This window comes from Vulpes lagopus, chromosome 8 (genome assembly GCF_018345385.1).
Source record: "Vulpes lagopus strain Blue_001 chromosome 8, ASM1834538v1, whole genome shotgun sequence".
Lineage (NCBI taxonomy): Eukaryota > Metazoa > Chordata > Mammalia > Carnivora > Canidae > Vulpes > Vulpes lagopus.
The window spans coordinates 96,981,484-97,006,982 of NC_054831.1; the positions used below are offsets into that span (position 1 = coordinate 96,981,484).

Below are 25,499 nucleotides of genomic sequence, written 5' to 3' on the forward strand. Positions count from 1 at the left end.
AAAGTATAGGTGATAATGCTTTGGATTAAAGCATTAATCCAAAAATAAATAAATAAATAAATAAAGCATTAATCCAAATAGTGGTCTGGACTTCTTCAACTGAATTCTCCAACATATACCATTACTTTTTATATTCTATCTATATTCCCATTAGACTCCTTCAGAGTAGCAACTCTGTGTTAAAATGATAGCTAAAAAGCACACACCCCAGCACTTAAAAGCCCTCTGCATCCAAAGAGGTTTAATGTCTGCTGATTTCACAAGGAATATATTTATATATAGTAGTTGGGAAATGTTTACCTGGCAATATTTTAAGAGTGTGATGTTATGTATTTATTTATATTAGTAATGTCAGATTTAAAATGCCACAATTTAGAACTTTTACTACTTTTTATGAACTTTTACATAAGTAATCTGAAAGCAAGATTTTAGGGATCCCTGGGTGGCGCAGCGGTTTGGTGCCTGCCTTTGGCCCAGGGCGCGATCCTGGAAACCCGGGATCGAATCCCACGTCGGGCTCCCGGTGCATGGAGCCTGCTTCTCCCTCTGCCTGTGTTTCTGCCTCTCTCTCTCTCTCTCTCTCTGACTATCATAAATAAATTAAAAAAAAAAAATTGAAAGCAAGATTTTACTGCATATCATTTTGAAAAAAAAAAAAAGACTGTATAATGAACTTACTATCTTGCTTCAACAGGTTCAATGTCCAGGGTGTTAACTCCACTGCCATGGATCCTTTCAACATCTCTGTCTTTGTTTAACTCTAGTCCCAAAACCCTTGAAAAAAATATAAAAATGGAAAGGGAGGAAAAGAAAGATAAAACTAAACAATAAAAAAGCAATTTAAGCATTAAAAACATCCTTACTTCGCCAAAATTACATTTAGTAGAAAAATTATAAGTAACACTTAAATCTTCTACCATACAGAAGTATTTATAAATTTTTAAAGATCTTATATGAATTTCAAAAATACCAACAATACTAACAATTACATGTAAAGAATTTCTTTGAAGCATTATCTTAAACTTCCTTTGAAAGAGGTAGTTTATTAAGTTTTTATTAAGATATTTAGAGACATAAATTTCATGAACAAAAGGTTAAATTCTCCTATCTTAAACTCAACTGAGGACACCTAGTGGACAAAAGCTTAAATTACAGTACTTAACACACACACACACACACACACACACACACACACCCGGAAAAAAAAAGTTTCCCTGAAGTGTTTCTTATACCTTAGGTAGAAACACAAGGAGTACGTTCAATTTAACAATTAAGCACATTTAAAAGAAAAAAAAATTAAGCACATTTTTAAAAAGCTAATTAAGTATATATAAAAAAATGATTAACAAGCACTCTTAAAATAAGATGAATGATATTTCTGATATTGCATAACTGTAAACCATCATTATTCTGGAGAGGATATTAAGATTAAATGATTTAATACATGAAAAATGCTCATTACAATGATTAGCACATACTAAGTGCCCACTGAATGTTAACTATATGAATTTAAAAAAAAAAAGAATTTTTCTTCATTTGTTGGATGTTAAAGAACACTGAAATTAATTTAACTAAAAAAATTTCTAAATTCAATACTGACCAACATGATGCTAATCTATAGGAAAATTTTTAGCCTATTTGTCAGTTTCATTTTTTAAAAAATAACAATGCATAGTGCTAGAAAAGACACAAACTGATACTTCTAATGTACTCACTGTAGCAGTATTAGTAATTATAAACGTCTTAGTAATCATTTTAGCATATCAAATGTTTTATTTATTTATTTTAAAGATTTTATTTATTTATTCATGAGAGAGAGAGAGAGAGAGGCAGAGACACAGGCAGAGGGAGAAGCAGGCTCCATGCAGGGAGCCCGATGGGGGACCCCATCCCCCTGAGCCAAAGGCAGGTGCTCCATCACTGAGCCACCCAGGTGTCCCTCAAATGTTTGATTTAAAGATATACACGTGCCTTTGTCTTCTTGAACAGTTTAGCCTTAGGTTCAAATATCTAGTCTAACCCCTAACTCCTTTTCTGACCTTGATCAATAAAGTAACAGCTAATATTAAGGGCCTACTATTTGCCGACACTGTAATTAGTGGTGATAAGTGTATGAGTGGTCATCCAAAGTGGTGGATTTCCTAGGTGTTAGGTTATATTAGTAACTGATTTTCCTGATTATAAAACTAAGACATAAGTAATCTGTCCAGGGTCACATATCTAACAATTGGCTGAACTTGGATCTGAACTCTCATACTTTCACTCCAGACTATCAGGCTCCTCTGCCATCTCTGAGCTTCAGTATTTCACCAGAAAATAATTTTTCACATTTTCCAGTGAAATTCCATTTTTTCTTCTTAAAATAGTTTTCTATTTCATGATTTTTCATTTTTTTTTTTATTTTACTTTACTTTTTTGAGAAAGAGAAAGAGCATGCATGAGCAAGTGAGGAGAGGCTGAGGGAGAAGGAGAGTGAGAACTATAAGCCCCAACATGGGGATGGATCTCACAACTCTGAGACCCTGACCTGAGGTGAAATCAAGAGTCAGACGCTTACCTGAGCCACCAAAGCACCCCTACTTGATGATTTTTCAAATAGTAATGTGGGCTTCTTGTAACCAGTAAAATATCATACAAACATGGACAAAGGTAATCACCCCTTCCTTCAGTTTCTTTCTCTAGTGAGAAATATGGTTACCATTATCATTAATATGTTTATTTTTGATCACGACTCTATGTAACCAATCTCCCATCACCAACACCATCCCCATCACCAACAAGAAAATTGCTCACCAGGCTCGGCCTTTGGTTTTTGCCTCCCCTAACACCCCTGTCATCTAGGCTTGTCAGTCCCCACAAGTAGACTACCTCAACCTGCTCAAGGTCTGCAATATCACTCTAAGCCAATCTAATCCCAGCCTGTGTATGGAAGCCTACCTTTGCCCAACCTAAAGACTTTAGGACTGAATATTTAGGGGAACTAACAGGGGCTAAGTGAAGGAAAGTAGGAGGGTAATAGGATAGGGAAACAAGGGCAGGGTGTGTGTGGAAGGAGGCAACATGTGCAAAAATGAGTTAATATAGCAGGCCAGAGACTGTTAACCTTGGAAAGGCTCACTTGTAAGATTGGCCTTTGTCTGCTTCTGCGATTTCAGAAGGGTCACTATCATTCCTGGATAAAAATAGTTCACTGTGCTTAAACTATGTGGAGCAAACAAGGTGCTTTGTGATAAATACCTGCTTTCCTTCTGGGAGTCCGGAATTTTGGTACATGTTATGTACATGCATGTGCATGCTACAAGTTATGGTTCATGCACTGAAAGAAGAGATAAAGTCCTTCAGATGGAAGGGAAATGATATAAGAAGAAAACAGGATATTAGGATTAAAGAGAGAGCAATGGAAATGGTAAATATCTAGGCAAATATAATTGACAATTCTTCTCATTCAAGTATGCTTGATAGCTGAAAACAAAATGAAAACATTATCTGATGGAGTTTACAATGAATGTAAATGTAACATGTGGGACAATGTATACCATGGAGCATAAAGATAAAGTTTCTATGTGCCAAATGAAGCAGTAAAATATTGATTCTAAGCAGAAAATGAAAAGTGGGTATTTTATAATTCCTAGAGTAACCACCAAAAACATATAATGAGATGTCACAAGAGATAAATTAACATGGGATATAACTTTTCAAATAAGCTTGAAAGGGAAAAAAAAAAAAAGAAAAAAGAAAACAAAAACATAGAGCAACCAGCACTCTCATCCATCACTGGTGGGAATGGTAAGCTTCTAGAAAACTACCAGTCTTAGAAAGTGAAACACAGGCTCTACTTATTCCACTGTTAGGCAGTGCAGCCAACAGAAATGAAAGCACATATCCACACAAAGACTTGTACATGAACGTTCATACGTAATAGCCTAAAACTAGAAAGATTTAAAAGTCCATCAACAAGTGAATGGATGAATAAATTGTGATATACCCACAGAATAGAATATTCCTCAGCAGTAAAAAAGAATCAAGAGGAGAAATTTCAAAAATAATTACGCTGAATGAAAAGAGCCAGACAAAGCATGATTTTATTTACACAAAATTCTGGAATATGCAAGTAATCTGTGCTGACAGAAAGCAGAGGAGTTGTTTCCTGGAGTAAAACAGGATAAAGCAGGGGAAGAAAAGAAAGATTACAAAGAGTTAGGATGAAATTTTTGGCTTATGGATATTTGTTATTTTGATGGTGATGGTTTCAAAAGCATTTATGTATGTCAAAACTCATCCAACTGTTTAATGTGCAACGTATTGTATGTCAATAGCACCTCAAGAAAGTTGTAAAAAGAAGGGGTAAGAATTGTAAACTTTGCCTATCAGTGTTTATGCTTTTGCCCTTAATCACTGACAAGGAGGGCTTGGGGCAAATTATTGAGTAGACATCTTCTTTAAATAAAACAGGACTGGGGATCCCTGGGTGGCACAGCAGTTTGGCGCCTGCCTTTGGCCCAGGATCGAATCCCACGTCAGGCTCCTGGTGCATGGAGCCTGCTTCTCCCTCTGCCTGTGTCTCTGCCTCTCTCTCTCTCTCTCTCTCTCTGTATGACTATCATAAATAAATAATAACAAATAATAATAATAAACAAATAAATAAAACAGGACTGTGTAGTTGTTAAGCAAAGATACCACTTAATGCAGTGAAACTTTTAAAAAAAGGGAACACTACCTTAAATACTTTAAATTAAATATAAACAGTCCTCACTTTGCAGTTTGCAAACTAAACACAGAATGCAAGTTACCGTGATTTAGTTAAATGCCAGACCCCCCAATAATATGGTTCAAAACTCAGTTACCATGGTATATTAACTGTGACTAGTAGCATAAAACACAAAGCCGGCTACTACCTTTTGGGTCCTCAAATCACTATAAAATTAACATGTACATCATAGTTTGTGACCAATTTACATGACTTCTTTCAAATTCTATAGATGATTGGTTACTGGAATTTGTTATTCATTTATGTACAGCCTGCAAAGTTCTGTGCTGAGATAAACCTGTAAGAAATTCTAGAAAAATGGATAATTAAAAGGAGGAACTGGACAACAAAATGGAAGTGCACCAAAAATATGCTAAGTAATAATGCTGAAGCAAAACTAAAATGGAATGTAAACGGGATTACAGAAGAAACAGCTGACTGTAGAAATGTGATACTGTGGCCATTTGAGAATCTCTAGAGATGCAGAGTGAGGAAATCAATGCAGGTGAGTAAACTTACCCAAATAAATGAGGAAAAGTGGTCGTGATGAAAAGGCTCAAGATGTCTCAGAGGAAATGACACTGGCAAAAACCTTCACATTAAAAAAACTCTCAGAAATATTTCATGACATTTAAATGCAAAGGATAAAATGCTGGAATCAGATTCAGACTTAGAAAGGAGAATGATAATTAGCCAGAATATAGAAGATATACTCAACTTGCATTAGAAGTTATACGAGAGAAGATCAGTGCCACTCAAACTACTCTTGATTTGTTGGGTTTTTTAAAACAAAGAAATAACTATAGTTATTATTTCCAATGTTTTACATTGGAAAGTACATTTACATTACAGTGTACTAAATATTAGTTTTATTATTTTTTTAATTTTTTTTTTTTTTAGATTTTATTTATTTATTCATGAGAGACACACAGAGAGAGGCGGAGACGTAGGAAGAGGGAGGAGAAGCAGGGTCTATGCAGACAGCCCGACAGGGGACCCAACCCAGGCATCCAGGATCATGCCCTGAGCCGAAGGCAGCTGCCCAACTGCTGAGCTACCCAGGCGTCCCTATTTTTTCATTTCTTGTATATTGACGACTAACAATAAAGGTTTACTGTTTGACAAAGAAATATTAAATATCACAGAAAAATGATAATTTTCTACAGTGATAATTAAAATTACTTTCCATAGATTTTGGCTGGCACAATTAGTTTTATAGATGTGTAATATTACACAAAGCAAGGACTGTCCGAATGTTTATATGCCAATTGCTTGAAGTAGAATTAAATGTGCTGAACAGAGTGCCAAATCCTTTTTCTTTTACAAACCATACCAATAACTATATGTATTCTATGATTTTCAGGGATTTTCAAAAATGTTTTATTTGGGGAGCTGGGATGACTGAGGTAGTTGAGTATCTGATTCCTGATTTTGACTCAGGTCATGATCTCAGGGTCGGGAGATGGAGCCCTGTGTCAGGCTCTGTGCTGGGCACAGATTCTGTTTAAGATTCTCTCCCTCTCCTCCTGCCCCTCCCCTGCTTGCAAGTGTGTGTGCATGAGTGCATACTCTCTCTCAATAAAAAATAAATAAATAAAATAATGTTTTATTTAACTTTTTTAGTGGAGTAAACAATTAATGCATATGCTGAGCAAATGAATATGGAATCTCAGACATGAAAAGCAGCTGAAGGTGGAATCTTTCTCAAGCAAAGGTTGTCATCCCTGGCTCCACATTATAATCACCTAGAGAACTTAATAAAGAATTTCCAGTGTCCTTGACCAATTAAATCAGAATCTCTGGAGTTGGAACTTTGGCATGAATACTTTTTCCACAGTGTTTTTTCCAAATCACCTTATATTATTCCAATATTATGGCAATGTTGTGGAAACCTGTTCTTTTTTTATTTTCCTCCAGTCTTTCATAATGATTTTCTCAATCATACCTCATTGAACAGCATTTTATTTTAAGCCATTTGTTTGGATTACTTCAAAATGGCCCATTTAGTTTTTCTAAGAATGAGAATTCTTTTTGATTTTGTATTTCATTAGCTCTTATTAAAATGGCATAATCCGAATAATAAAACTGGCGTTATCAGGATTAGGGACAAATACTGATTTTTGATAAGCATATACAGCAACTGGTAGGAGAGATGTGCATGGAATTACTACATTACAGGTTTTTAGCCACAAGTGTTAAGTATGATGGGAGAACCAGCATGTTTTACACAGGAAATGAAATCCGTTCCTAGATGGATTAATCTGGTGATCTAGTTAGGAGACACTATTTCAAATCTTTACTTTTTCTAACAAAGAGGTTTAGGTCATTACATTTTAACAAAGAGCAAAATTTAGTTGCTTTCTCAGATCAAGGACTATTTGGAATTAAAAGAGTCTGGAGAAATCCAGTGTTTTAGGCCATTAGTAGCTCACATAATTTAAACTATTACTGATATCATAAGACTTCTGAATTTACTAGAGAAAAAATAAACCTGTTTCTTTTAAAAAGAAGTACAGCTATTTCCACTAAAATTAGAGGTCTAACAGGCAAGTTCATTCACTTTCCACCATGTAATTTGCTGATCATAATGGAAGAACCGCAGAACTACTTGGTGGAAACAAGCCAAATTATCAGAGGAGGTAAATTTTGATAAAAATAAATTTTGAGTTTTTGCAATCATTGAAATAAAAACCTCTGGATATGCCTTTATTGGAGTGGATCACTAAGCTGAATGGGAATTACTGCCAACTCTGCAATGACTGGAGGTGGGGACGGGGGGACAACAGTAGATGCACACCTAACCATGTTTAAAACTGATCAAAATGCAGTTTAAAAAAATTTAATGTTTACTATTTAATTAAAATTAAGTGCAAGACCTGCAACATATTTGCCCATTTGGTATTACTAAATGTAAAACTGATGCAACATTTTAGAACACAAAATAACACATAATGCTTGCTGAAAAGAGAAGATTATTACTGTGCATTACAATAATTTACTATTTTTGTCTATTTGTAATTGTGGTAGGGAGCCTAGAAGGCGACTTCCACTGTCTCTACCTCCTGGTATTCACACCTGTAGGTAATTTCCTTTCCTTGAGAGTAAGCTAGACCCAATGACTCACTTCTCATGAACAGAATACAACAAAACTAATGAGATATCATTTCTGAGATCAGATTATGAGGAGTCTAGCTTCCATCTTGCTTGCCCTCTCTTGCTTACTTTCTTGCTTTAATGGAAGCCAGTTGTCATGTTGCGATTCAAGAGGCCCATGTGAAAAATAACCGGAACTGAAGGAGACCTCTGGACCAAAGTCAGGGAAGAACTAAATACTGTCTTACAAGAGCTTGGAAGTGGATCTTTCCAGAGTCAAGTCTTGAAATGACTTCCCAGCCACTATCTTTATTGCAGCTTTCTGAGAAACTCTGAGCCAGAAGAGCCAGTTAAGACACACAGATCGCTGAGCTCTAGAATCTGTGAGATAATAAATCTTCTGTTGTTTTAAGCTGCTAGGTTTTGGGGGGTACTTTGTTACCCATTCACTGATAACTTATGCTTGAAGTACTTTGTTACCCATCCAGTAATAAGTAATACAGGTGAGTTCTTCTTTTGGGATAATAGAAAAAATAAGGTTTTCTTTAATATTTTATTTATTTATTAGACACACACAGAGAGAGGCAGAGACACAGGCAGAGGGAGAGGCAGCCTCCATTCAGGGAGCCTGACATGGGGACTTGATCCTCCGACTCTGGGATCATGACCTGAGCTGAAGGCAGGCACTCAACCGCTGAGCCACCCAGGCTTCCCCGTAAGTTTTTCAATAAGCAACTATACTCTGCTTTCCTCTTCTTAAGTTTCTTTAAAAAGCCATCAAGGCTGGCAGTTCCTACTTCCTTTCCTCTCTGTCATTCTCCAACTCACTGAAATCTTATTTTTATTTCCATGATTCTCCTGAAAATGCTCTTCCCAAGGCCATCAGTGATCATCCTGTTGGTTAAATAGAATGCACACTTTTAATTCTTCCTTTATTCCTCATACTTTTTGAATGTATGCCATTCACTTAACAGAAACTCTCCTAGGTCTCTTTTCTCATAGGGGTTATGAATAACCTAATAAGAAAATACATATACAATGCTATTTCGATAGTAATAAATTGAATACAGAAAATAAAGCAGAGTAATAGGAGGGAAAACCACTGAGAGCAAAGAAGCAGGCTGGGGCCAACAAATGACAGATATGATGGCTTCCTCCTTAAATAGTCTTCTTTCAGTATATGAGATGCTTCGTTGCTCTGGTTTTCCTGCAATCTCTCTGGTAACTCCTTTTGGTTCATTTGTAGTCTCTTTTTCTGTCTAACTTTAAATGTTGATATTTCTCAGATTTTTTTGGTCATTGAACTGCTTTTCTTACTCTACACATAGTGCCTGGATGATCTCATCTCCACCTCACTTCATGTATCATCTCCCATTAAAGATATCTCAATTTCTTCTGAACATCAAATATGTAAATTCAACGGCATCCGCCTCTCTCCAAGTGAAAATCTTTACAGGTTCTTTGAAAGCAATATGGGAAGGGGCACCTGGGTGGCTCAGCCGGTGAAGCCTCTGACTTCGGCTCAGGTCATGATCTCAAGGTCTTAGGATCCAGCCCAGGGTAAGGCTCCCTGCACACCAGGAAGTCCGCTTGCCCTCTCCATCTGGCCCTCCTCCCTGTTCCTGCTCTTTCTCTCTCAAATGGGTACATAAAATCTTAGGGAAAAAAAAGGGGGGGGGACAAAGTAATATGGAGTAATTCAGTATGGGCAAAATTATGGTACAACTTGTCCCCTCTTTGGAAAACTTTGTCTAAAAGAACATACCTATCATTCATCCCGCTCTATACAAAGCACGTTATCTGAGAATCATTGTGGACTCCTCTCTTTCCATCATTCACTGTATTCAACCAATTTACATAGATGGCTGATTCTGTTTCTTAAATATTTTTTTAGGTATCTTCACTCTTTCCGGCCCAACCACCATTTATTGCCCTGGTCCAGCCTTCCATCTTTTCTCTTCTAGACAACTGCCACAGTTACCTAACTTGACCCCTTGGCTCTCTTGCTCTGAACTTCAGTCCATTCTCCAAGCAGATGACAAAATCCAATGGTCATCACCTTATTCTCATCTTCGTATCTCTTCACCAAGCATACACGAGCTGTTCCTCTCCTACCCCCGAACTACATCTCCAGCTTCATCTCTTGTCTACGGGCCCCTGGTCCGTTCCCGTCATGCTAAACCTTGGTCAATGCCTGGCCTCTGGGGCCCCCGGGTGGCTCAGCGACTGAGCACCTGCCTTTGGCTCAGGTCGTCATCCTGGGGTCTTGGCATCGAGTCCTGCATCGGGCTCCCCGCTGGGAGCCTCCACTCTGCCTATGTCTCGTGAATAAAATAAACGAAATATTAAAAAAAAAAAAAAAAAAGTTCCTGGCCTATGCCTTGCCCGTATCACAATGCTTGGCAACCAGGAGGAGCTCACTATATCTGTCGGCTGAATGAATGAAGGAGCCCTTGAAGAGCAGCGATTCACTGGGGAGTGGGGAGGGAGAAGGAATACGGCAAAACCAAGTATCCTCACCAGAAACTCCCTGAACACCCACCGGCCTACACGTATGTAAAAGGATCTTATTTTCGTGACCCACAAAGTAGAAAAAAATTGAAGTCCAGTTTGGTGGAAGTGAAAACGAAGCAGGAAAGTGGGAAGCAAGACCGATACAGACGCTGGTCCAGTTTTAATATTTGGCCTGTTTGAGAAAGAAAAAAAAAAAAAGGTAAGCTACTTCTTTACCTCCGCGTGGACTCCGCCCTCCGGAGGCGAAGAGGGTGGTCCAAGCCGGCTTGTCTCGCTGACAAAAATCCTAACATCCCGTCGCTTCACGCCGGCCGGGAAACTGGGCGCCGCCATGACAGAGCTCGGAGGCCGGGCAGCAACAGCGGAGCCTCCCATTGGTCGAGCCGGATGCCATCCGACCAATGGTGAGCGCCGTTATTAGGGGGTAGTGGGCGGGGCCCGCGGCTGGAGAGCGTGTGTATTGCGGTCGTGGCGGATCCCGCTGCGATTTGCGCTGCGAGCCCTGGCGGCGCGCATGGCTTGGGCTCGGGGTTTGGTCGGCGCCTTGCGGAGGGCGCTGTCAAAGGAAGCGAAGCAGCACGTGGGCACGGACCGTTTCGGGAACAACTACTACTGTGTCCCGGAATACAAGAACTGGAGAGGTGAGGCGACCGCGAGCGCAGCGGCGGCGCGTCAGGGAAGAAGAGGGAAGGGAGAGCGCGGCGTGAGCAGACGCGGCGTGCGACGGCTGTGACGTCACCGGGGGGAGGGGCGGGCGGCGAGCGGAGTTCGCGCGCGGCGGCCCGGCCCGGGACTGCAGCGACCCGCCCCCGCAGCGCTCCCCCCGCGCCCCCCCCCCCCGCGTCCGGGGCCGTAGGGAGGACTAGGCGTCGGCGCTGGTCCTGGGCATCGGGCGACACCGACAGGGACCCCCGGGAGGTGCCCTCCTTTGGGGGACTGCGGAGGCAGTGAGCGGGCTGGGGAGCGCCTCCGCTTTGCTCTTTCTGGGTGTTTGAGCTCCGGCGCTGGCTGCGCGGGTCCCCTTCGTCCCGCTGTCGGATGGAGGGGTGCACCGGGGGGAGGAGAGACCCTCCCCAGGCTTGACGTTCCCTCTGCCACGAAGTCGCTCGCCCGGACCCCGGGGGGCGCGCTTGGAAGACCCTCGCTGCCGTCGCGGCGTCGCCCGAGCTGCCCGCGAGGTAGTGGCGTCCGGGGACGTGGGGGGCGTGCCTGTCCCTTGAAGTCGCAGCACGTGGCAGCCGCCGTCCTAACCCCTCGGATGTCGTCCCACCGCCGCGATCAAAAGGTCTCAGGCTTTGGGATCAGAAAGGGGTTGCGTTGGAATTTCAGCTCTGACATCCAACAGATGAGGGGAAAACTTGACAACATATTAGCCCTCCCGAGTCTCAAAGTCTGCTGACTTGGAAGTCAGAGATGATGATAATAAGTTGTATTGAGAAGCACCGAGATCTTTCCAAAATCGTGCGAATCATTTCCGGCAGCTCTAGTCAAAGAGAAGGACTCTTACTTGGAGCGCATGTAAAGTGTATCCAGTGACTTACCGGTGTATTATTTATTTATACACTTTTAACTGAAAATTGTTTTGCCTCGCCTTTTCCTGTAACCTAGTATCTAAGACTTGTTTCCATTGAAATGAGCTTCTAAACTCTTGTCAGGGCAGGGAATATGTCCTTTTTTTTTTTTTTTAAAGCCCGCAAAGAATCTAGCATGTAGGTGGTGCTTCTTCACAAATCGCAACCAGAAGGAAGGTTGTTTCTTTTCCATAAGTTGTCAGTAGCAATCAAAAATATGCAAAATGTCTTGACTTTTTATTATTATTATTATTGAAGTATAACTTACATACAGTAACACATATCCTTTTTGGTGTATAGTTTTATGATTTTTTTACAAATGCATAGTCCTGTAAATACCACACAATCCAGATAACAGAATGGTTCCATCACTCCCAAAATTCCCTCTACCCCCTTAGTAGCTCGCTCCCTTACGTCATAAACTAGGCATTGGCAGCCAGTGATCCCTACAATCTTGCCTTTTCCCTACAATCTTGCCTTTTCCAAAATACAATATCTATGAAATTATAGAGGATTTAGTCTTTGAGGTAAGGCTTATTTTGCACAGCATAATGCAGTTAAGATTCATCTATGTGTCAGTAGTTGTTCCTTTTTATTGCTAGGTAGTATTTCATTTATGCATTTACCACAGCTTACCCATTCACTAGCTGAAGAACTTTGGGTTGTTTCTAGTTTTTGGTGATTGTGAAGAAAACTTCTGCAAACATTCCCATGCAGGATTTTGTGTGCATCTTTTTCCATTTCTCTTGGGTAAATTCTTAGGAGTGAGATTGCTGGGCTGTGTACATATGTATTGTAACTTTATAAGAAATTACCCCACTCTTCCAGATTGGCTATGCCATTTTGCATTCCTGCCAGAATTGTTAAGAAAATTTCTAATTACACATCCTCCCCAGCACTTGATGTTGTCAGGTTTTTGTTGTTTTGTTGTTGTTGTTGCTGCTGTTGTTGATTTTAGCCATTCCTTTAGTTGTATAGCGGTGTCTCGTGGTGGTTTTTGGTTTTCACTTTGCTAATGACTGAGAATGTTGAGAATCTTTTTATGTGCTTATTGGTCATCCACAAATTTTTGGTGAAATATCTATCCAAAACTTTCAACCATTAAAAATAATTTTGGGGCAGGAAAAACCGCTCAGCGGTTTAGCACTTGCCTTCAGCCCAGGGCCTCATCCTGGACATCCAGGATCCAGTCCCACATCAGGCTCCCTGCAGGGAGCCTGCTTCTCCCTCTGCCTGTGTCTCTGCATCTCTCTCTCTCTCTCTCTCTCTCTCTCTCTCTGTGTCTCTCATGAATAAATAAATAAAATCTTTAAAAATATATATAACTTTGGACCAACTTTATTGTATCATTTCAATAAAATATAGTATGATCGAAGAAAGATTTACATTAACAAAATCATGTGTATTCTAAAACAACATAATTTGTGAGTCAAAGGATATGTTGGTCTTTAATCTTATTATAATACCAAATTGTTTTCCAAAATGATTATAAGTCTATACTTCTATCAGCTTGATATTTGGAATTTATCTACTCTTGGCTGTGAGAAAATGAACCTTTTATTGATGATGTAGGAGAATCATTGTATGCTGCTATATAATACACCTGTATTGCTCAGTTCTTAGATAAATTGAAGCCTGTGGCACAGATACATATTACATCCTGTAAATGCTCTTACACATTTCCTAAGCCTTTCACCATGTATAGGGGAAATATCTTTAGTTTGTTTTAATGCAAGATTTCCAAAAATGAGTCCTCTAACTTTATTTCCTTAGTACGTGGTTCTTTAGAGATCTCCTTGAGTTTTCTTTGAATTGAATGAATTGTTGAGCATTTAACACCATCATTGAAGAGTTTTTAAGAACTCTTTAGAGGAAATGACTTTTTCTTTTAATTCAGTTAATTAGTGTGGCGCGGGTCATTAATGAACTACTATACTTTCCACATAGGATATTATTTAATGACAGCAAAGATAGTTATGCAATTTAAAATAGATCTTTGGAGTATTGTCCATTCAGCTGAATTTAAGTTTAAGATTGTTGAAATTTTGACTTTAAAAAAAATACTGGTATTTCAGGATAAGAAGATTGTGAATATAGCATTAGTTGGCGTTTTTATTTTTAGTTTTTTAAAGATTTTATTTATTTATTTGAGATAAAGCACTAGAGAGAGCAAACACAAGTAGGAGGGCAAAGGGAGAGGGAGAAGTAGGGAGCCAGAGGCTCGATCCCAGGGTCTGGATCATGATCTGAGCTGAAGGCAGCCACTTAACCTTAACCAACTGAGCCACCCAGGCACCCCTAGTTGGCTTTTTTAATGAAAAGGTGTTAGTCACCATATTATTATTGAAAGTTTGCTTGCTCTATGGAAGATTACTTTTTTTTAATGGAAAATTACTTAATAAAAGATTCCCCAAATAAACTTTGTCCAGAAATTTCCTCTGATATTGCACCCTTCTTATTTACAGTATCTCTGAGTTTTTATCCATCTGGTTTCACTTATCTCATGTTTCAAAACAAGTTCCCTTCATTTCTAAGGTAAATTCTTGTATACTTGATTCTGACTAGAACTTCTTTGAACTGTATTTTATTATTTTCACCTTTATTTTTTGCACATTCGTTTAACCACTACACCCAGTTAAAGCTAACACGTTTATTACTAAAAGACTATTAGGAGTTGTTAATTTCCTAATAGACATTGTGAATGTACAAATTTGGGCAGCTTCAGGTATTGGGAAGATTGTTGTATAGAAAAGCATTAGGTTCACATATGCAGCCCTTCAAATCAGAACTTAGGTCAGAGGGGAAATGTTTACCTTTTTTAAAGAAACCACTTTCAGACTGTTAGAACTGTGCTAGAAAAGGAAGAGAGTGCCTTGTGTTTAATTGTAACCAAGAGAATTTAGGGAGGTAAGGAGCTGGACATGTTTGATCAGCACCTTGAATGATAAATATGATTTCAGAAAGAGTGATTGAAGAGCATTCCCGAACAGGGCTAGGAAGAAGTAGGAAATACCACAAAGATTAGAGGGTAGTCCCATGCTGGTGGGCTTTAATGGAGAAGAGCTAGAGAATGCTGTTTTAGTGAGAGGATGGATAGAGTCAGATGCTAAAGGGCCTTGAATACCGTTAAGTTTGAATTTTGTACTTTATTCTCTACCACGTAGGTAGTGGTTGAAAAGCTTGTAACATGATCAAAAGTGTTAAATGGTTCAGGAAGCCCTTGTAGAAGGTGAGCTAGCTAGGAGAGGGAGGAGCTGAAATAGTACTTGGTGAAAGCATTGCTAGATTAACTGCTATCCTGGAAAGAGATGATAGGAGACTCAAGTGATGGGAATGGAGAGAAAAGTTTGGTTTAGCAAAATTTTTGAACTTGATAATTAGATTGGTGGAAGGGGAAAGAAAAGATGAGAGGCCAAAGGTGATTTTGTTTCTATTCTGGAGAGCCAGTGGATTGAGTATAGATTCATGCAAATAAAGGCTAAGAGGGACAAATGCAAATAGAGAAGTAGGCTTTAGGGTGAGTTGGTAAAGAGTAAGTGGAATTTGTTATAATAGGACAATTGTATAACCAGGCAATTGTATACTCAGATCTGCAGTTCCAAAGATGTTAGTGGTTAAAATACAAATTTGGAAGCCACCTTTATGTAGGTGATCCGTAAAGCTGTAGGAATATTTGAATTCAAGTAGGGAAGAGTAATGGTAAGATGAGATTAAGAGGCAGAGATATAGGAGCCCTGTCATTTCGGTGGCTTCTCATTCAAGGATGCATAAATCCAAACTACCTGGCTAACTAACATTCGTGACCTTTGAGTCCATCCTGAAAGTGTTACTTGTTTATAATCTAATCTTTAGATTAGTAATTTGTAAAAAGCATATTTATGCTATTAGAAATTAAACTTGAAAGCTTACATGATTTTTACCAGAGATGCTAGTTATTTAATTTTCAACATTCAGAAAAAAAATAAAGATTGATTGGATGCAGCTATTTAGGAGTTGTATCTAGACTTTTGCTTTTCATGATACTGAGCTTCAGGTGATATTCCCAAAACAATTGGTTGGGGGCAAGGTAGGGACAGCAACAGACAGTAAATGACAGTGACGCCTTCTTTTAGAATCCAGGATAAATGTTTCATCAAACATGGTAGATAGGGATGCCTGGGTGGCTCAGTGGTTAAGCGTCAGCCTTTGGCTCAGGTTGTGATCCCGGGGTCCTGGAATCAAGTCCTGCATCAGGCTCCCTACAGGAGCTTATGTCTGTGCTTATGTCTCTGATGCTCTCTCTTTGTCTCTCATGAATGAATCAATAGTATCTTAAAAAAAAAAAAAACATGGTAGATAGACTTATTTTTGGAATACATTTTTTAAAACTATGTAACCCTCATTAAGGCTTTTTGTATAGTGAATTGTTTATACTAGGCTACTAGCAATGATTTTCAAATTGTCATGTTTTAAATAATTATGAAATAAATCTGTTCCAACATTTTATTAGAAAATCTTATATTCTAGGGATCCCTGGGTGGCGCAGCGGTTTGACGCCTGCCTTTGGCCCAGGGCGCGATCCTGGAGACCCGGGATCGAATCCCACGTCGGGCTTCCAGTGCATGGAGCCTGCTTCTCCCTCTGCCTATGTCTCTGCCTCTCTCTCTCTCTCTCTCTCTCTCTCTCTCTCTGTGACTATCATAAATAAATAAAAATTTTTTAAAAATCTTACATTCTAAAGGATTTTTTCATTTTGTTCTCAGTCTTTTAATGAAGCATTATTTGTACATTTATAAGAATTGTGAGCAAAGAAAGATCTGTGCTGTTTTCATGAAAGCACTTACTGCCAGATTATATCTTGTATACTTTCTAATTTATATGAGTATATTTAGACTCACATGTATTTGGATTATCAGTGTGCCAACACATTATTTATAATATTTATATTTATTTATAATAATATTTCCTGAATTTTATATTTCAAGCTTTTTAAAAAAATATTTATCTGGACTCCATTAATCTTTCCTCTTATTTTGAAGTAAATACTAAATATGATGTCAGTTTACTTGTAAACATCTTAGTATATGTCTGAAACACAAAACTCTTCTTTTTAAATGTAACAGTGATTATCTCATATAGAAATCAACAATTTCAAAAAAAATCAACAATTTCTTAACATCATCAAATAGCCTTTTTGTCACATTTCTCTGATCTTACTTATTGATTGATTTGTTGACTTATTTTTGCAGTCTGTATAAATTGAGCTCCAAACAAAATCTTTATATTATGATTGCTAATATGTTTTTAAGTCTCTTAAAATTTGTAGGTTCTCTTTTTATGTTGTTTCCCCCCCTTTTCACATATAGACCCCTACTTTTTTGGGGAGTGGATGTTGAAAAAAAGTAACTTTTTAAAATGATGGTATTAATCCATTTATATTTGTTGTAGTAAATAGTTTATTTAATTTTACTTTAGTCATCTTAATTTTTATGCTTTCTGTTGGTTATATTTTCTTATTCCTGAGTACCCTCCTTAGATGACTTTTGCAACATATACTTCATTTTACTTGAAAGTGATTGTACCAAGAGATAACTGTATGAATGCAATATGCGTGTGGCTTTCTGTAGGACTCTGGCCAAATTTTTCTGGGAGAACTATACTCATTACTTAGGATGCTTCACTTTTAGCCTCTGCAAGTAGGAATCTTAAGAATGCCAATATCAGGTTAGATTTTCTTTTTGACCTTTGACTTTGATCTCAGGCCTGCTGCTTACTATTTTTTTTTTAAACCATTTTTCCCCTGTACTCTCAGTCCTGTTGCTCTAAGTTTGGGATTCTCTCAGAGCTTCTTTTTTGGGAAAACCCATAGAAATTCTCCCAGTGTAGCCTGTATGTCTGCTAGTTCATAAGCCAGTCAGCATTCCTAAATTTGCCTTCCAACTAATCCTGTACCATTCATAATTTCTCATGTAGTAAATATTTGTTCAGCATTGCTTTATGCAAAACATACCTGTTTTATATATTTCAGATCTATTTGCCTCGGTTTGTGGCCTTTAAATGGTAGCTTCTGCTGAGTTTCCAGTGTAGCTTCATTCCCCGCTTATATTTTGAAAGATAAATGAGATAAACAAACATAAATCAATGGCCACTTTATTATTACTTTTGCAGATTTTATTTTTAAGTAATCTACACCCAATGTGGGACTCAAAACTACAACCCCAAGATTAAGAGTGGCACACTCCACTGACTGAGCCAATCAGGTACCCCAATCAAAGGCTATTTTAAACTAAAGTTTTTCCCTCTATTTTGTTTTCAACTTACCATAGCCTCCAGTCATTTTAGTAATGGTCACATTAATGATAACTACCATTTGTCAAGTGGCAACTCTATTTCATATCTTTAAAACGCCCATATAACTAGGGATTATCCTCGTTTTAAACATAAGGTGATTGTTTCATTTCTGAATACTTATAAGCTTCATGTATACATGCCTAGGTACATAGTAGGTACTCACAAAACAGCTATTCAGTGAATTGAGATATTTATGGATCCAGAATTAGAAAAACAAAGCAAGATTTAAAAAAAAAAAAAACACAGAAAATAAGTTTTACAAAATCTTAAAACAGTGATTGAAGTATATGTTTTTTATTTATGATAAATTGTCAAATTATTCTTCAGGGTCTACGATGCTCTAATTAGAACGAGTATCTTTTCCATAACTTTTCTACTGTGGCTCCAATTTGGGCTTAGCTTAGTTAGTGACCTTCAGAACTTAGTTTTATTGTTGACTCAAACTTCTATTAAGATACCAGTCTTATTTTATTCCTTCAAGGGTGAATATAGCATCGTCTGATAATCCAAAACCTGCATCATCTGCTGTTACCTATAATTATAGAGTTGTATTGTTTCCGATGATGTTGCCTCAACCTGTTTGTACTTAGTATTTAAATATACTAAAAACTATAATAAATTAATACTTGATTAAGATGTTGTTATTAAGAACCAGACAAATCACATGGTCAGAATTATTAAATGAGATGGGTCTTGATTCAATAGGTAATTGGAAGATCATGATACAGCTCTTTACTCTGATAATCTGACATTTGGGAAATAATGAAGACATTTCAGATTTTTCCAGCAGGTGGCAGCATTGTTTAAAATAATTGTAGGTTGCCAGTTTATTAAACATTTTTTGCGCTGATTTGAAAGAAGAATCTTTTCTCTAAAATAATTGGATTTAAAAAATAAAATAAAATAAAATAAAATATAAAATAAAATAAAATAAAATAAAATAAAATAAATAAAATAATTGGATTTAGGGGTAGCTGGGCTCCTCAGTGGGTTAAGCATCTGACTCTTGATTTCATCTCAGATCATGATCTCAGGGTACTGGGATGGAGCCCTGTGTCTGACTCTGTGCTCTCAGGGAGCTTGCTTGTCCCTCTCCTCCTCACTACTCCCCCTGTCATTGATTGATTGATTGATAGATAGATAGATAGATAGATAGATAATCTATCTTTAAAAAAAAAAACAAAAGAATTGGGTTTAGATTTTTCCCTCAGAATAAACCCTGCACTACTGCTTTATAAATTGCTAACTCTTAAGAGGCACCTGGAGGGCGGGGGCTCAGTCAGTTGGGTGTCTGCCTTCTGCTTGGGTCATGATCCCAGGGTCTTGGGATCAAGCCCTCCTGGGGCTCCTTGCTCAGTAGGGCCTCTTTCTCCCTCTCTCTCTGCTTCTCCCCCAAGCTCGTGCTCTCTCTCACTCCCAAATAAATACATAAAATCTTAAAAAAATAAACTGCTAACTCCTCAGACAAAGATTCTTAAATGACACTATGGATCGTCCCTAGTCAGTAATGAACAATGATATAAGTGGCAATTATATTTTGAAGAATTGACCAAAAATTAAAAACATAATACATGTAATTTTTAGAACAGTAGGCAATATTGTGTCTTGAGTTGTCAGAGATCACAATGTAATCATTACCATGGACATTATCAAATTGACAGAATATCCTAAAATGATCTTAGCTAAAATAAGCTTTTCATTTGGAGATATCCATAAGAAGTTGAACTTATTTTAAAAAACTTTGTCGAATACAAAATAATAACTATAAACTTTATATAGATTGTTTTGGGTGGGCTGAGGTTGTATTTTTAATTTTCTGATCTTCATTTTATTTTATTTTTTTAAGAATTTGTTTTTAAGAAAAAGAGAGTGCAGAAGAACATAAGCAGGGGGAGCGGCAAAGGGAGAGGGGCTTGATCCCAGGACTCTGGGATCATGACTTGAGCTGAAGGCAGATGCTTAACCAACTGATCCACCCAGGTCCCCCTCTGATCTTCATTTTGATATTTCACTCTTTTTTTTTTTTTAAGAAAGATATTATTTATTTATTCATGAGAGAGACAGAGAGGCAGAGGCACAGGCAGCCCAGAGACGCAGGCTCCCCATGGGGAGCCCAACGTGGGACTCAATCCCAGGACCCTGGGATCATGACCTGAGCCAAAGGCAGGCGCTCAAACACTGAGTCACTCAGGTGCCCCAATATTACACTTCTTAATTCTGTTTTCTTCTGAAATGACTTCAGATGCTTACCGAATTCCCTACTTTTGCACATGTATGCATGCATGTACTTGAACACTGAATTGTATTTTGGTGAATAGAGAATTCCAGTATTTTCCCTGTAGTATTTGATTGCATCCCCATCTCATACCAGTAAACCACATCTGTATCATACTTTCATCTAGAAGAAGACCAGGAGGATGAAATGTCACAGTGATTACCTGTCAATCCTTTATACTGGCTTTAAAATGAACTTAAGTGTCCTTAATCTTGAATTCTTCTTTTCCCTGACAGGGAAATCCAATATTTTTTTAGTCAAAATGGAAACTAATAATGAAAGAGTGACTAGGCTATATTATATCTGTTTCTAAGTGAAGCTGAAAATATGTAAGAGAAAAGAATCACTTGCCCTTTTTTGCTTTGAGGATTTTATAATTGCTTTACAGTAAGAACGGTACTGACAATAATGATAATTAGTATTGAATACTGTGAGTTAGGTACTATTTCTTGCACTTGTGATGATTCACTGTACTTGTGGAAGAATTATAACACATAAGAAAAACAGTACATTGATTTGTTTGGTATTTGTTGATTTGTTAAGGTATTTAGTGATAAACTCCAATCGTATTAACATATTTGTGTTAAATTCAATTTCTCTGTATCTGTAAATCAGATGGAACTGTTACTTTTCTTACTTGGGCCTCTCCCTTTTCAGAGTACTACTCAGTTCAATTCATTTCAGCTATTTTAAAACTTTCTAAGAGTTTCTCTGCAAGAATTAATTATAAAATTGAGTTGACACACTTGCTTTTGAGAGTTGACAATAGGATTGTATAGTTATTTTCAGAATCATAGTACAGACTTCATTATATCATTGTTAGAATAAATTTGCATTTTTAAAAAATGACTTAAGAATATATATATAACTTTGTCTAAAAAGTAGTTTTGGGGACACCTGGGTGGCTCAGTGGTTGAGTGTCTGCCTTTGGCTCAGGGCGTGATCTCTGGATGGGGGATCGAGTCCCACATCTGGCTCCTTGTGTAAAGAAGCTTGCTTCTCCTTCTGCCTATGTTTCTGCCTCTCTGTGTGTGTCTCTCATGAAAAATAAAATATTTTAATAGGTAGATAAATAAATAGTAGTTTTGTAATTTTAACACAGAGGAAAATATTTTTCATCTTTATTGCCTTTGAGTTGCCTGGTGCCTCCATCTTGTGGTCAAAGTGACAAATTGCACCCTTTGCCAGAGATTCTAATTAAGCTCTTTTCCCCCCTCACTTGAGTATATCTTTTAAAGTTACTTATTTTCTGTGCTTTGTTTATTAAGAGTATAACTTTTTTTCAAGCTTTTATTTAAATTCCAGTTAGTTAACAGATAGTGTAAGACTGATTTCAGAAGCAAAATTTAGTGATTCATCAATTAGACATAAAACACAATTCTCCACTCAGTAAGTACCCTCCTTAACACCCATCACCCATTTAGCCCATCCCCCATCTCTCCTTCCCTCCAGCAACTCTCAGTTCATTTTCTGTAGTTAGCAGTCTCTTATGATTTGCCTCCTTTTTATTTTTATCTTATTTTTCTGCTTTGCCTCTCCTCCCTCCCATGTTCATCTGTTTCATTTCCTAAATTCCACATAAGAGTGAAATCATATGGTATTTGTCTTTCTCTGACAGACTTATTTCACTTAGCATAATGCTCTCTAGCTCCATGCATATTGTTACAAATGGCAAGAGTTTATTCTTTTTTATGGCTGAGTAATATTCCATATTTATTTGAGGGAGAAAGAAAGATCAGAAGTGGGGGGGCAGGGGTAGAGGGAGAGGAAGACTCTCTTTTGAGCAGGGAGCCCAGTGCGGGACTCAATCCCAGGACCTTGGGATCATGACCAGAGTCAAAGACAGACACTTAACCCACTGAGCCGCCCAGGCACCCAATCATAAGGTAGTTCTATTTTTAATTTTTTGAGGAACCCTCATATTGTTTTTCAGAGTGGGTACACCAGTTTGCATCTCCACCAACAGTGTAGGAAGATTCCCCTTTTGCTGCATCCTAACATCTGTTGTTTCCTGTGTTGTTAATTTTAGCTATTCTGACAGATTTGAGGTAGTATCTCATTGTATTTTACCAATGGTGAGTGATGTTGAGCATCATTTCATGTCTCTGTTAGCCATCTGGATGTCTTTGGAAAAATGTCTGTTCATCTCTTCTACCCATTTTTTACCTGGATTACTTGTTTTTTGGGGTATTGAGTTTGGTAAGTTCTTTATAGATTTTTTATAAAAACACTTTGTCAGATATGTCATTTGCAAATATCTTCTTCCATTCCAAAGGTTGCCTTTTAGTTCTGTTTGATTGTTTCCTTTGCTGTGCAAAACTTTTTATCTTGATGAAGTCCCAATAGTTCATTTTGGCTTTTGTTTCCTTTGCTTCTGGAGATGTATCTAGTAAGAAGTTGCAACAGCCAATGTTAAAGTGGTTGCTGTGTTCTCCTCTAGGATTTTGATGGTTTCTTATCTCACATTTAGGTCTTTCATCCATTTTGAATTTATTTTTGTGTTATAGGGTAAGAAAGTGGTCCACTTTCATTCTCCTGCATGTTGCTGTCCAGTTTTTCCAATACCATTTGTTAAAGAGACTATCTTTTTTCCATTGGATATTCTTTCCTGCTTTGTCGAAGATTAGCTGACCATAGAATTGTGGGTTCATTTCTGAGTTTTCTATTCTGTTCCCTTGATCTTTGTGTCTGTTTTTGTGCCAGTACCATACTGTCTTGATCACTACTGCTTTGTAATGTAACTTGAAGTCAGGAAGCATGATGCCTCCAGCTTTGCTTTTCTTTTTGAAGATCGCTTTGGCTAGTCAGGGTCTGTTGTGGTTCCATACAAATTTTAGGATTGTTGTGTTCTAGCTCTGTGAAAAATACTGGTGTTTTTTTGATAGGGATTGCATGAAATTTGTAGATTGCTTTGGGTAATATAGACATTTTAACAATATTCTTCTAATCCATGGGCATGGAATGTTTTCTCATCTTCAGTTTCATCTTCAGTCTCTTTCATAAATGTTCTTTAATTTTCAGAGTACAGATATTTTACCTCTTTGGTTAAGCTTATTTCTAGGCATCTTACTGTTTTTGGTGTAACTGTAAGTGGAATCGATTCCTGATCTCTTGTTCTGCTGCTTCATTATTGGTGAATAGAAATGCCACAGATTTATGTATGTTGATTTTGTATCCTACAACTTTACTGAGTTCATGTTTCAGTTCTAATAACTTTTTGGTGGAGTCTTTTGGGTTTTCTACGTAGAATATGATGTCGTCTGTGAAGAGTGAAAGTTTGACTTCTTCCTTGCTGATTTGGAAGCATTTTATTTCTTTACATTTTCTGATTGCTGAGGTTAGGAATTCCAGTACAATGTTAAATAATAGTGGTGAGAGTGGATATCCTGTCTTGTTCTTGATCATAGCAGAAAAGCTCTTAAGTTTTTTCCCATTGAGGATGATATTAGCTGTGGGTTTTTCATATATGGCCTTTTTGAGGTTGAGGTATGTTCCCCCTAAATCTACGTTGTTGAGGGTTTTTATCATGAATAGATGTTGTACTTTGTCAAATGCTTTTTCTTCATTTTTGAGAGGATCATATGGTTCTTATTCTTCTTTTATTAATATTTTCTAGCATGTTGATTGATTTACAAATATTGAACCACTCTTGCAACCCAGGAATAAATCCCACTTGATTGTGATGAATGATTCTTTTAATATACTGTTGGATTCGATTTGCCAGTATTTTGTTGAGAATTTTTGCATCAGTATTCATCTGGGATATTGGCCTGTAGTTGTCTTTTTTAGTGGAGTCTTTGTCTGGTTTTGAGATCAGGTTAATGTTGGCCTCATAGAATGAGTTTAGAAGTTTTCCTTCCACTTATATTTTTTGGAATGATTTGAGAAGAATAGATATTAACTCTTCTTTAAATGTTTTGATAGAATTCCCCCAAGAAGCCATCTGGCCCTCAACTTTTGTTTCTTGGGAGATTTTTGATTACCAATTGAAGTTTTTTGCTAGTTATGTTCAAGTTTTCTATTTCTTCCTATTTCAGTTTTGGTTGTGTATATGTTTCTAGGAATTGATCCATTTTCTTCCAGATTGTCCAATTTGTTGTCATATAATTTTTCTTAATATTCTCTTATAATTGTATTCTTGTGATTTTGGTTGTTATTTCTCCTCTCTCATTTGTGATTTTATTTATATGGGTCCTTTCTCTTTTCTTTTTGATAAAAAAAAAAAGTCTGTCTAGGAGTTTATCAATTTTATTCATTTTTTCCAAGAACCAGCTCCTGGTTTCATTGATCTGCTCTACTCATTTTTAAGTTTCTGTAACATTTATTTCTGCTCTAATCTTTATTATTTCCCCTCTTTTGCTGGCTTTAGGCTTTGTTCTAATTTTTCTAGCTCCTTTAGGTGTAAGGTTAGGTTGTTTGTTTGAGTTTTTTTTGTTTTGTTTTTTGCTTCTTGGGATAGGCCTGTATTGCTATATACTTCCCTCTTAGGACTGCTTTTGCTGCATCCCAAAGATTTAGTACCATCATGTTTTCATTTTTATTTGTTTCCATGTATTTTTTTATTTCTTTTTAAATTTCCTGGTTGACCCATTCTTTCTTTAAGTAGCATGTTCTTTTTTTTTTTTTTTTAATTTTTTAAATTTATTTATGATAGTCACACACAGAGAGAGAGGCAGAGACACAGGCAGAGGGAGAAGCAGGCTCCATGTACCGGGAGCCCGATGTGGGGCTCGATCCCGGGTCTCCAGGATCGCGCCCTGGGCCAAAGGCAGGCGCTAAACCGCTGCACCATCCGGGGTTCCCTAAGTAGCATGTTCTTTAACCTCCATGTATTTGCGAGCTTTCCAAATTTTTTCTTGGGGTTGATTACAAGTTTCATAGCATTGTGGTCGGAAAATATGCCTGCTATGACTCAATCTTTTTGTACTTGTTGAGGCCTGATTTGTGACCTAGAATGTGATCTATTCTG

The 25,499-nt window shown here is 37.6% G+C and overlaps 2 protein-coding genes across 5 annotated transcripts in view; one reads left to right on the forward strand and one right to left on the reverse strand.

Moving 5' to 3' along the window:
- Positions 1-10,797, reverse strand: part of ERCC8 (ERCC excision repair 8, CSA ubiquitin ligase complex subunit) — a 56,586-nt gene extending 45,789 nt beyond the window's left edge. For all 4 annotated transcript variants that reach the window (XM_041766054.1, XM_041766052.1, XM_041766053.1 and 1 more), the window contains exons 1-2: positions 10,571-10,797; positions 679-774 (exon numbers count right to left, since the gene is read on the reverse strand). In XM_041766054.1, coding sequence (XP_041621988.1) covers positions 679-774; positions 10,571-10,647 — 173 coding nt within the window. In that variant the 5' untranslated portion in view covers positions 10,648-10,797. The remainder of the gene's footprint in view (positions 1-678; positions 775-10,570) is intronic.
- The window catches only part of NDUFAF2 (NADH:ubiquinone oxidoreductase complex assembly factor 2), a 151,821-nt gene continuing 137,094 nt past the window's right edge, over positions 10,773-25,499 (forward strand). The window contains exon 1 of the mRNA XM_041766055.1: positions 10,773-10,995. Within this exon, the coding sequence (XP_041621989.1) occupies positions 10,869-10,995 (127 nt within the window). The 5' untranslated portion in view covers positions 10,773-10,868. The remainder of the gene's footprint in view (positions 10,996-25,499) is intronic.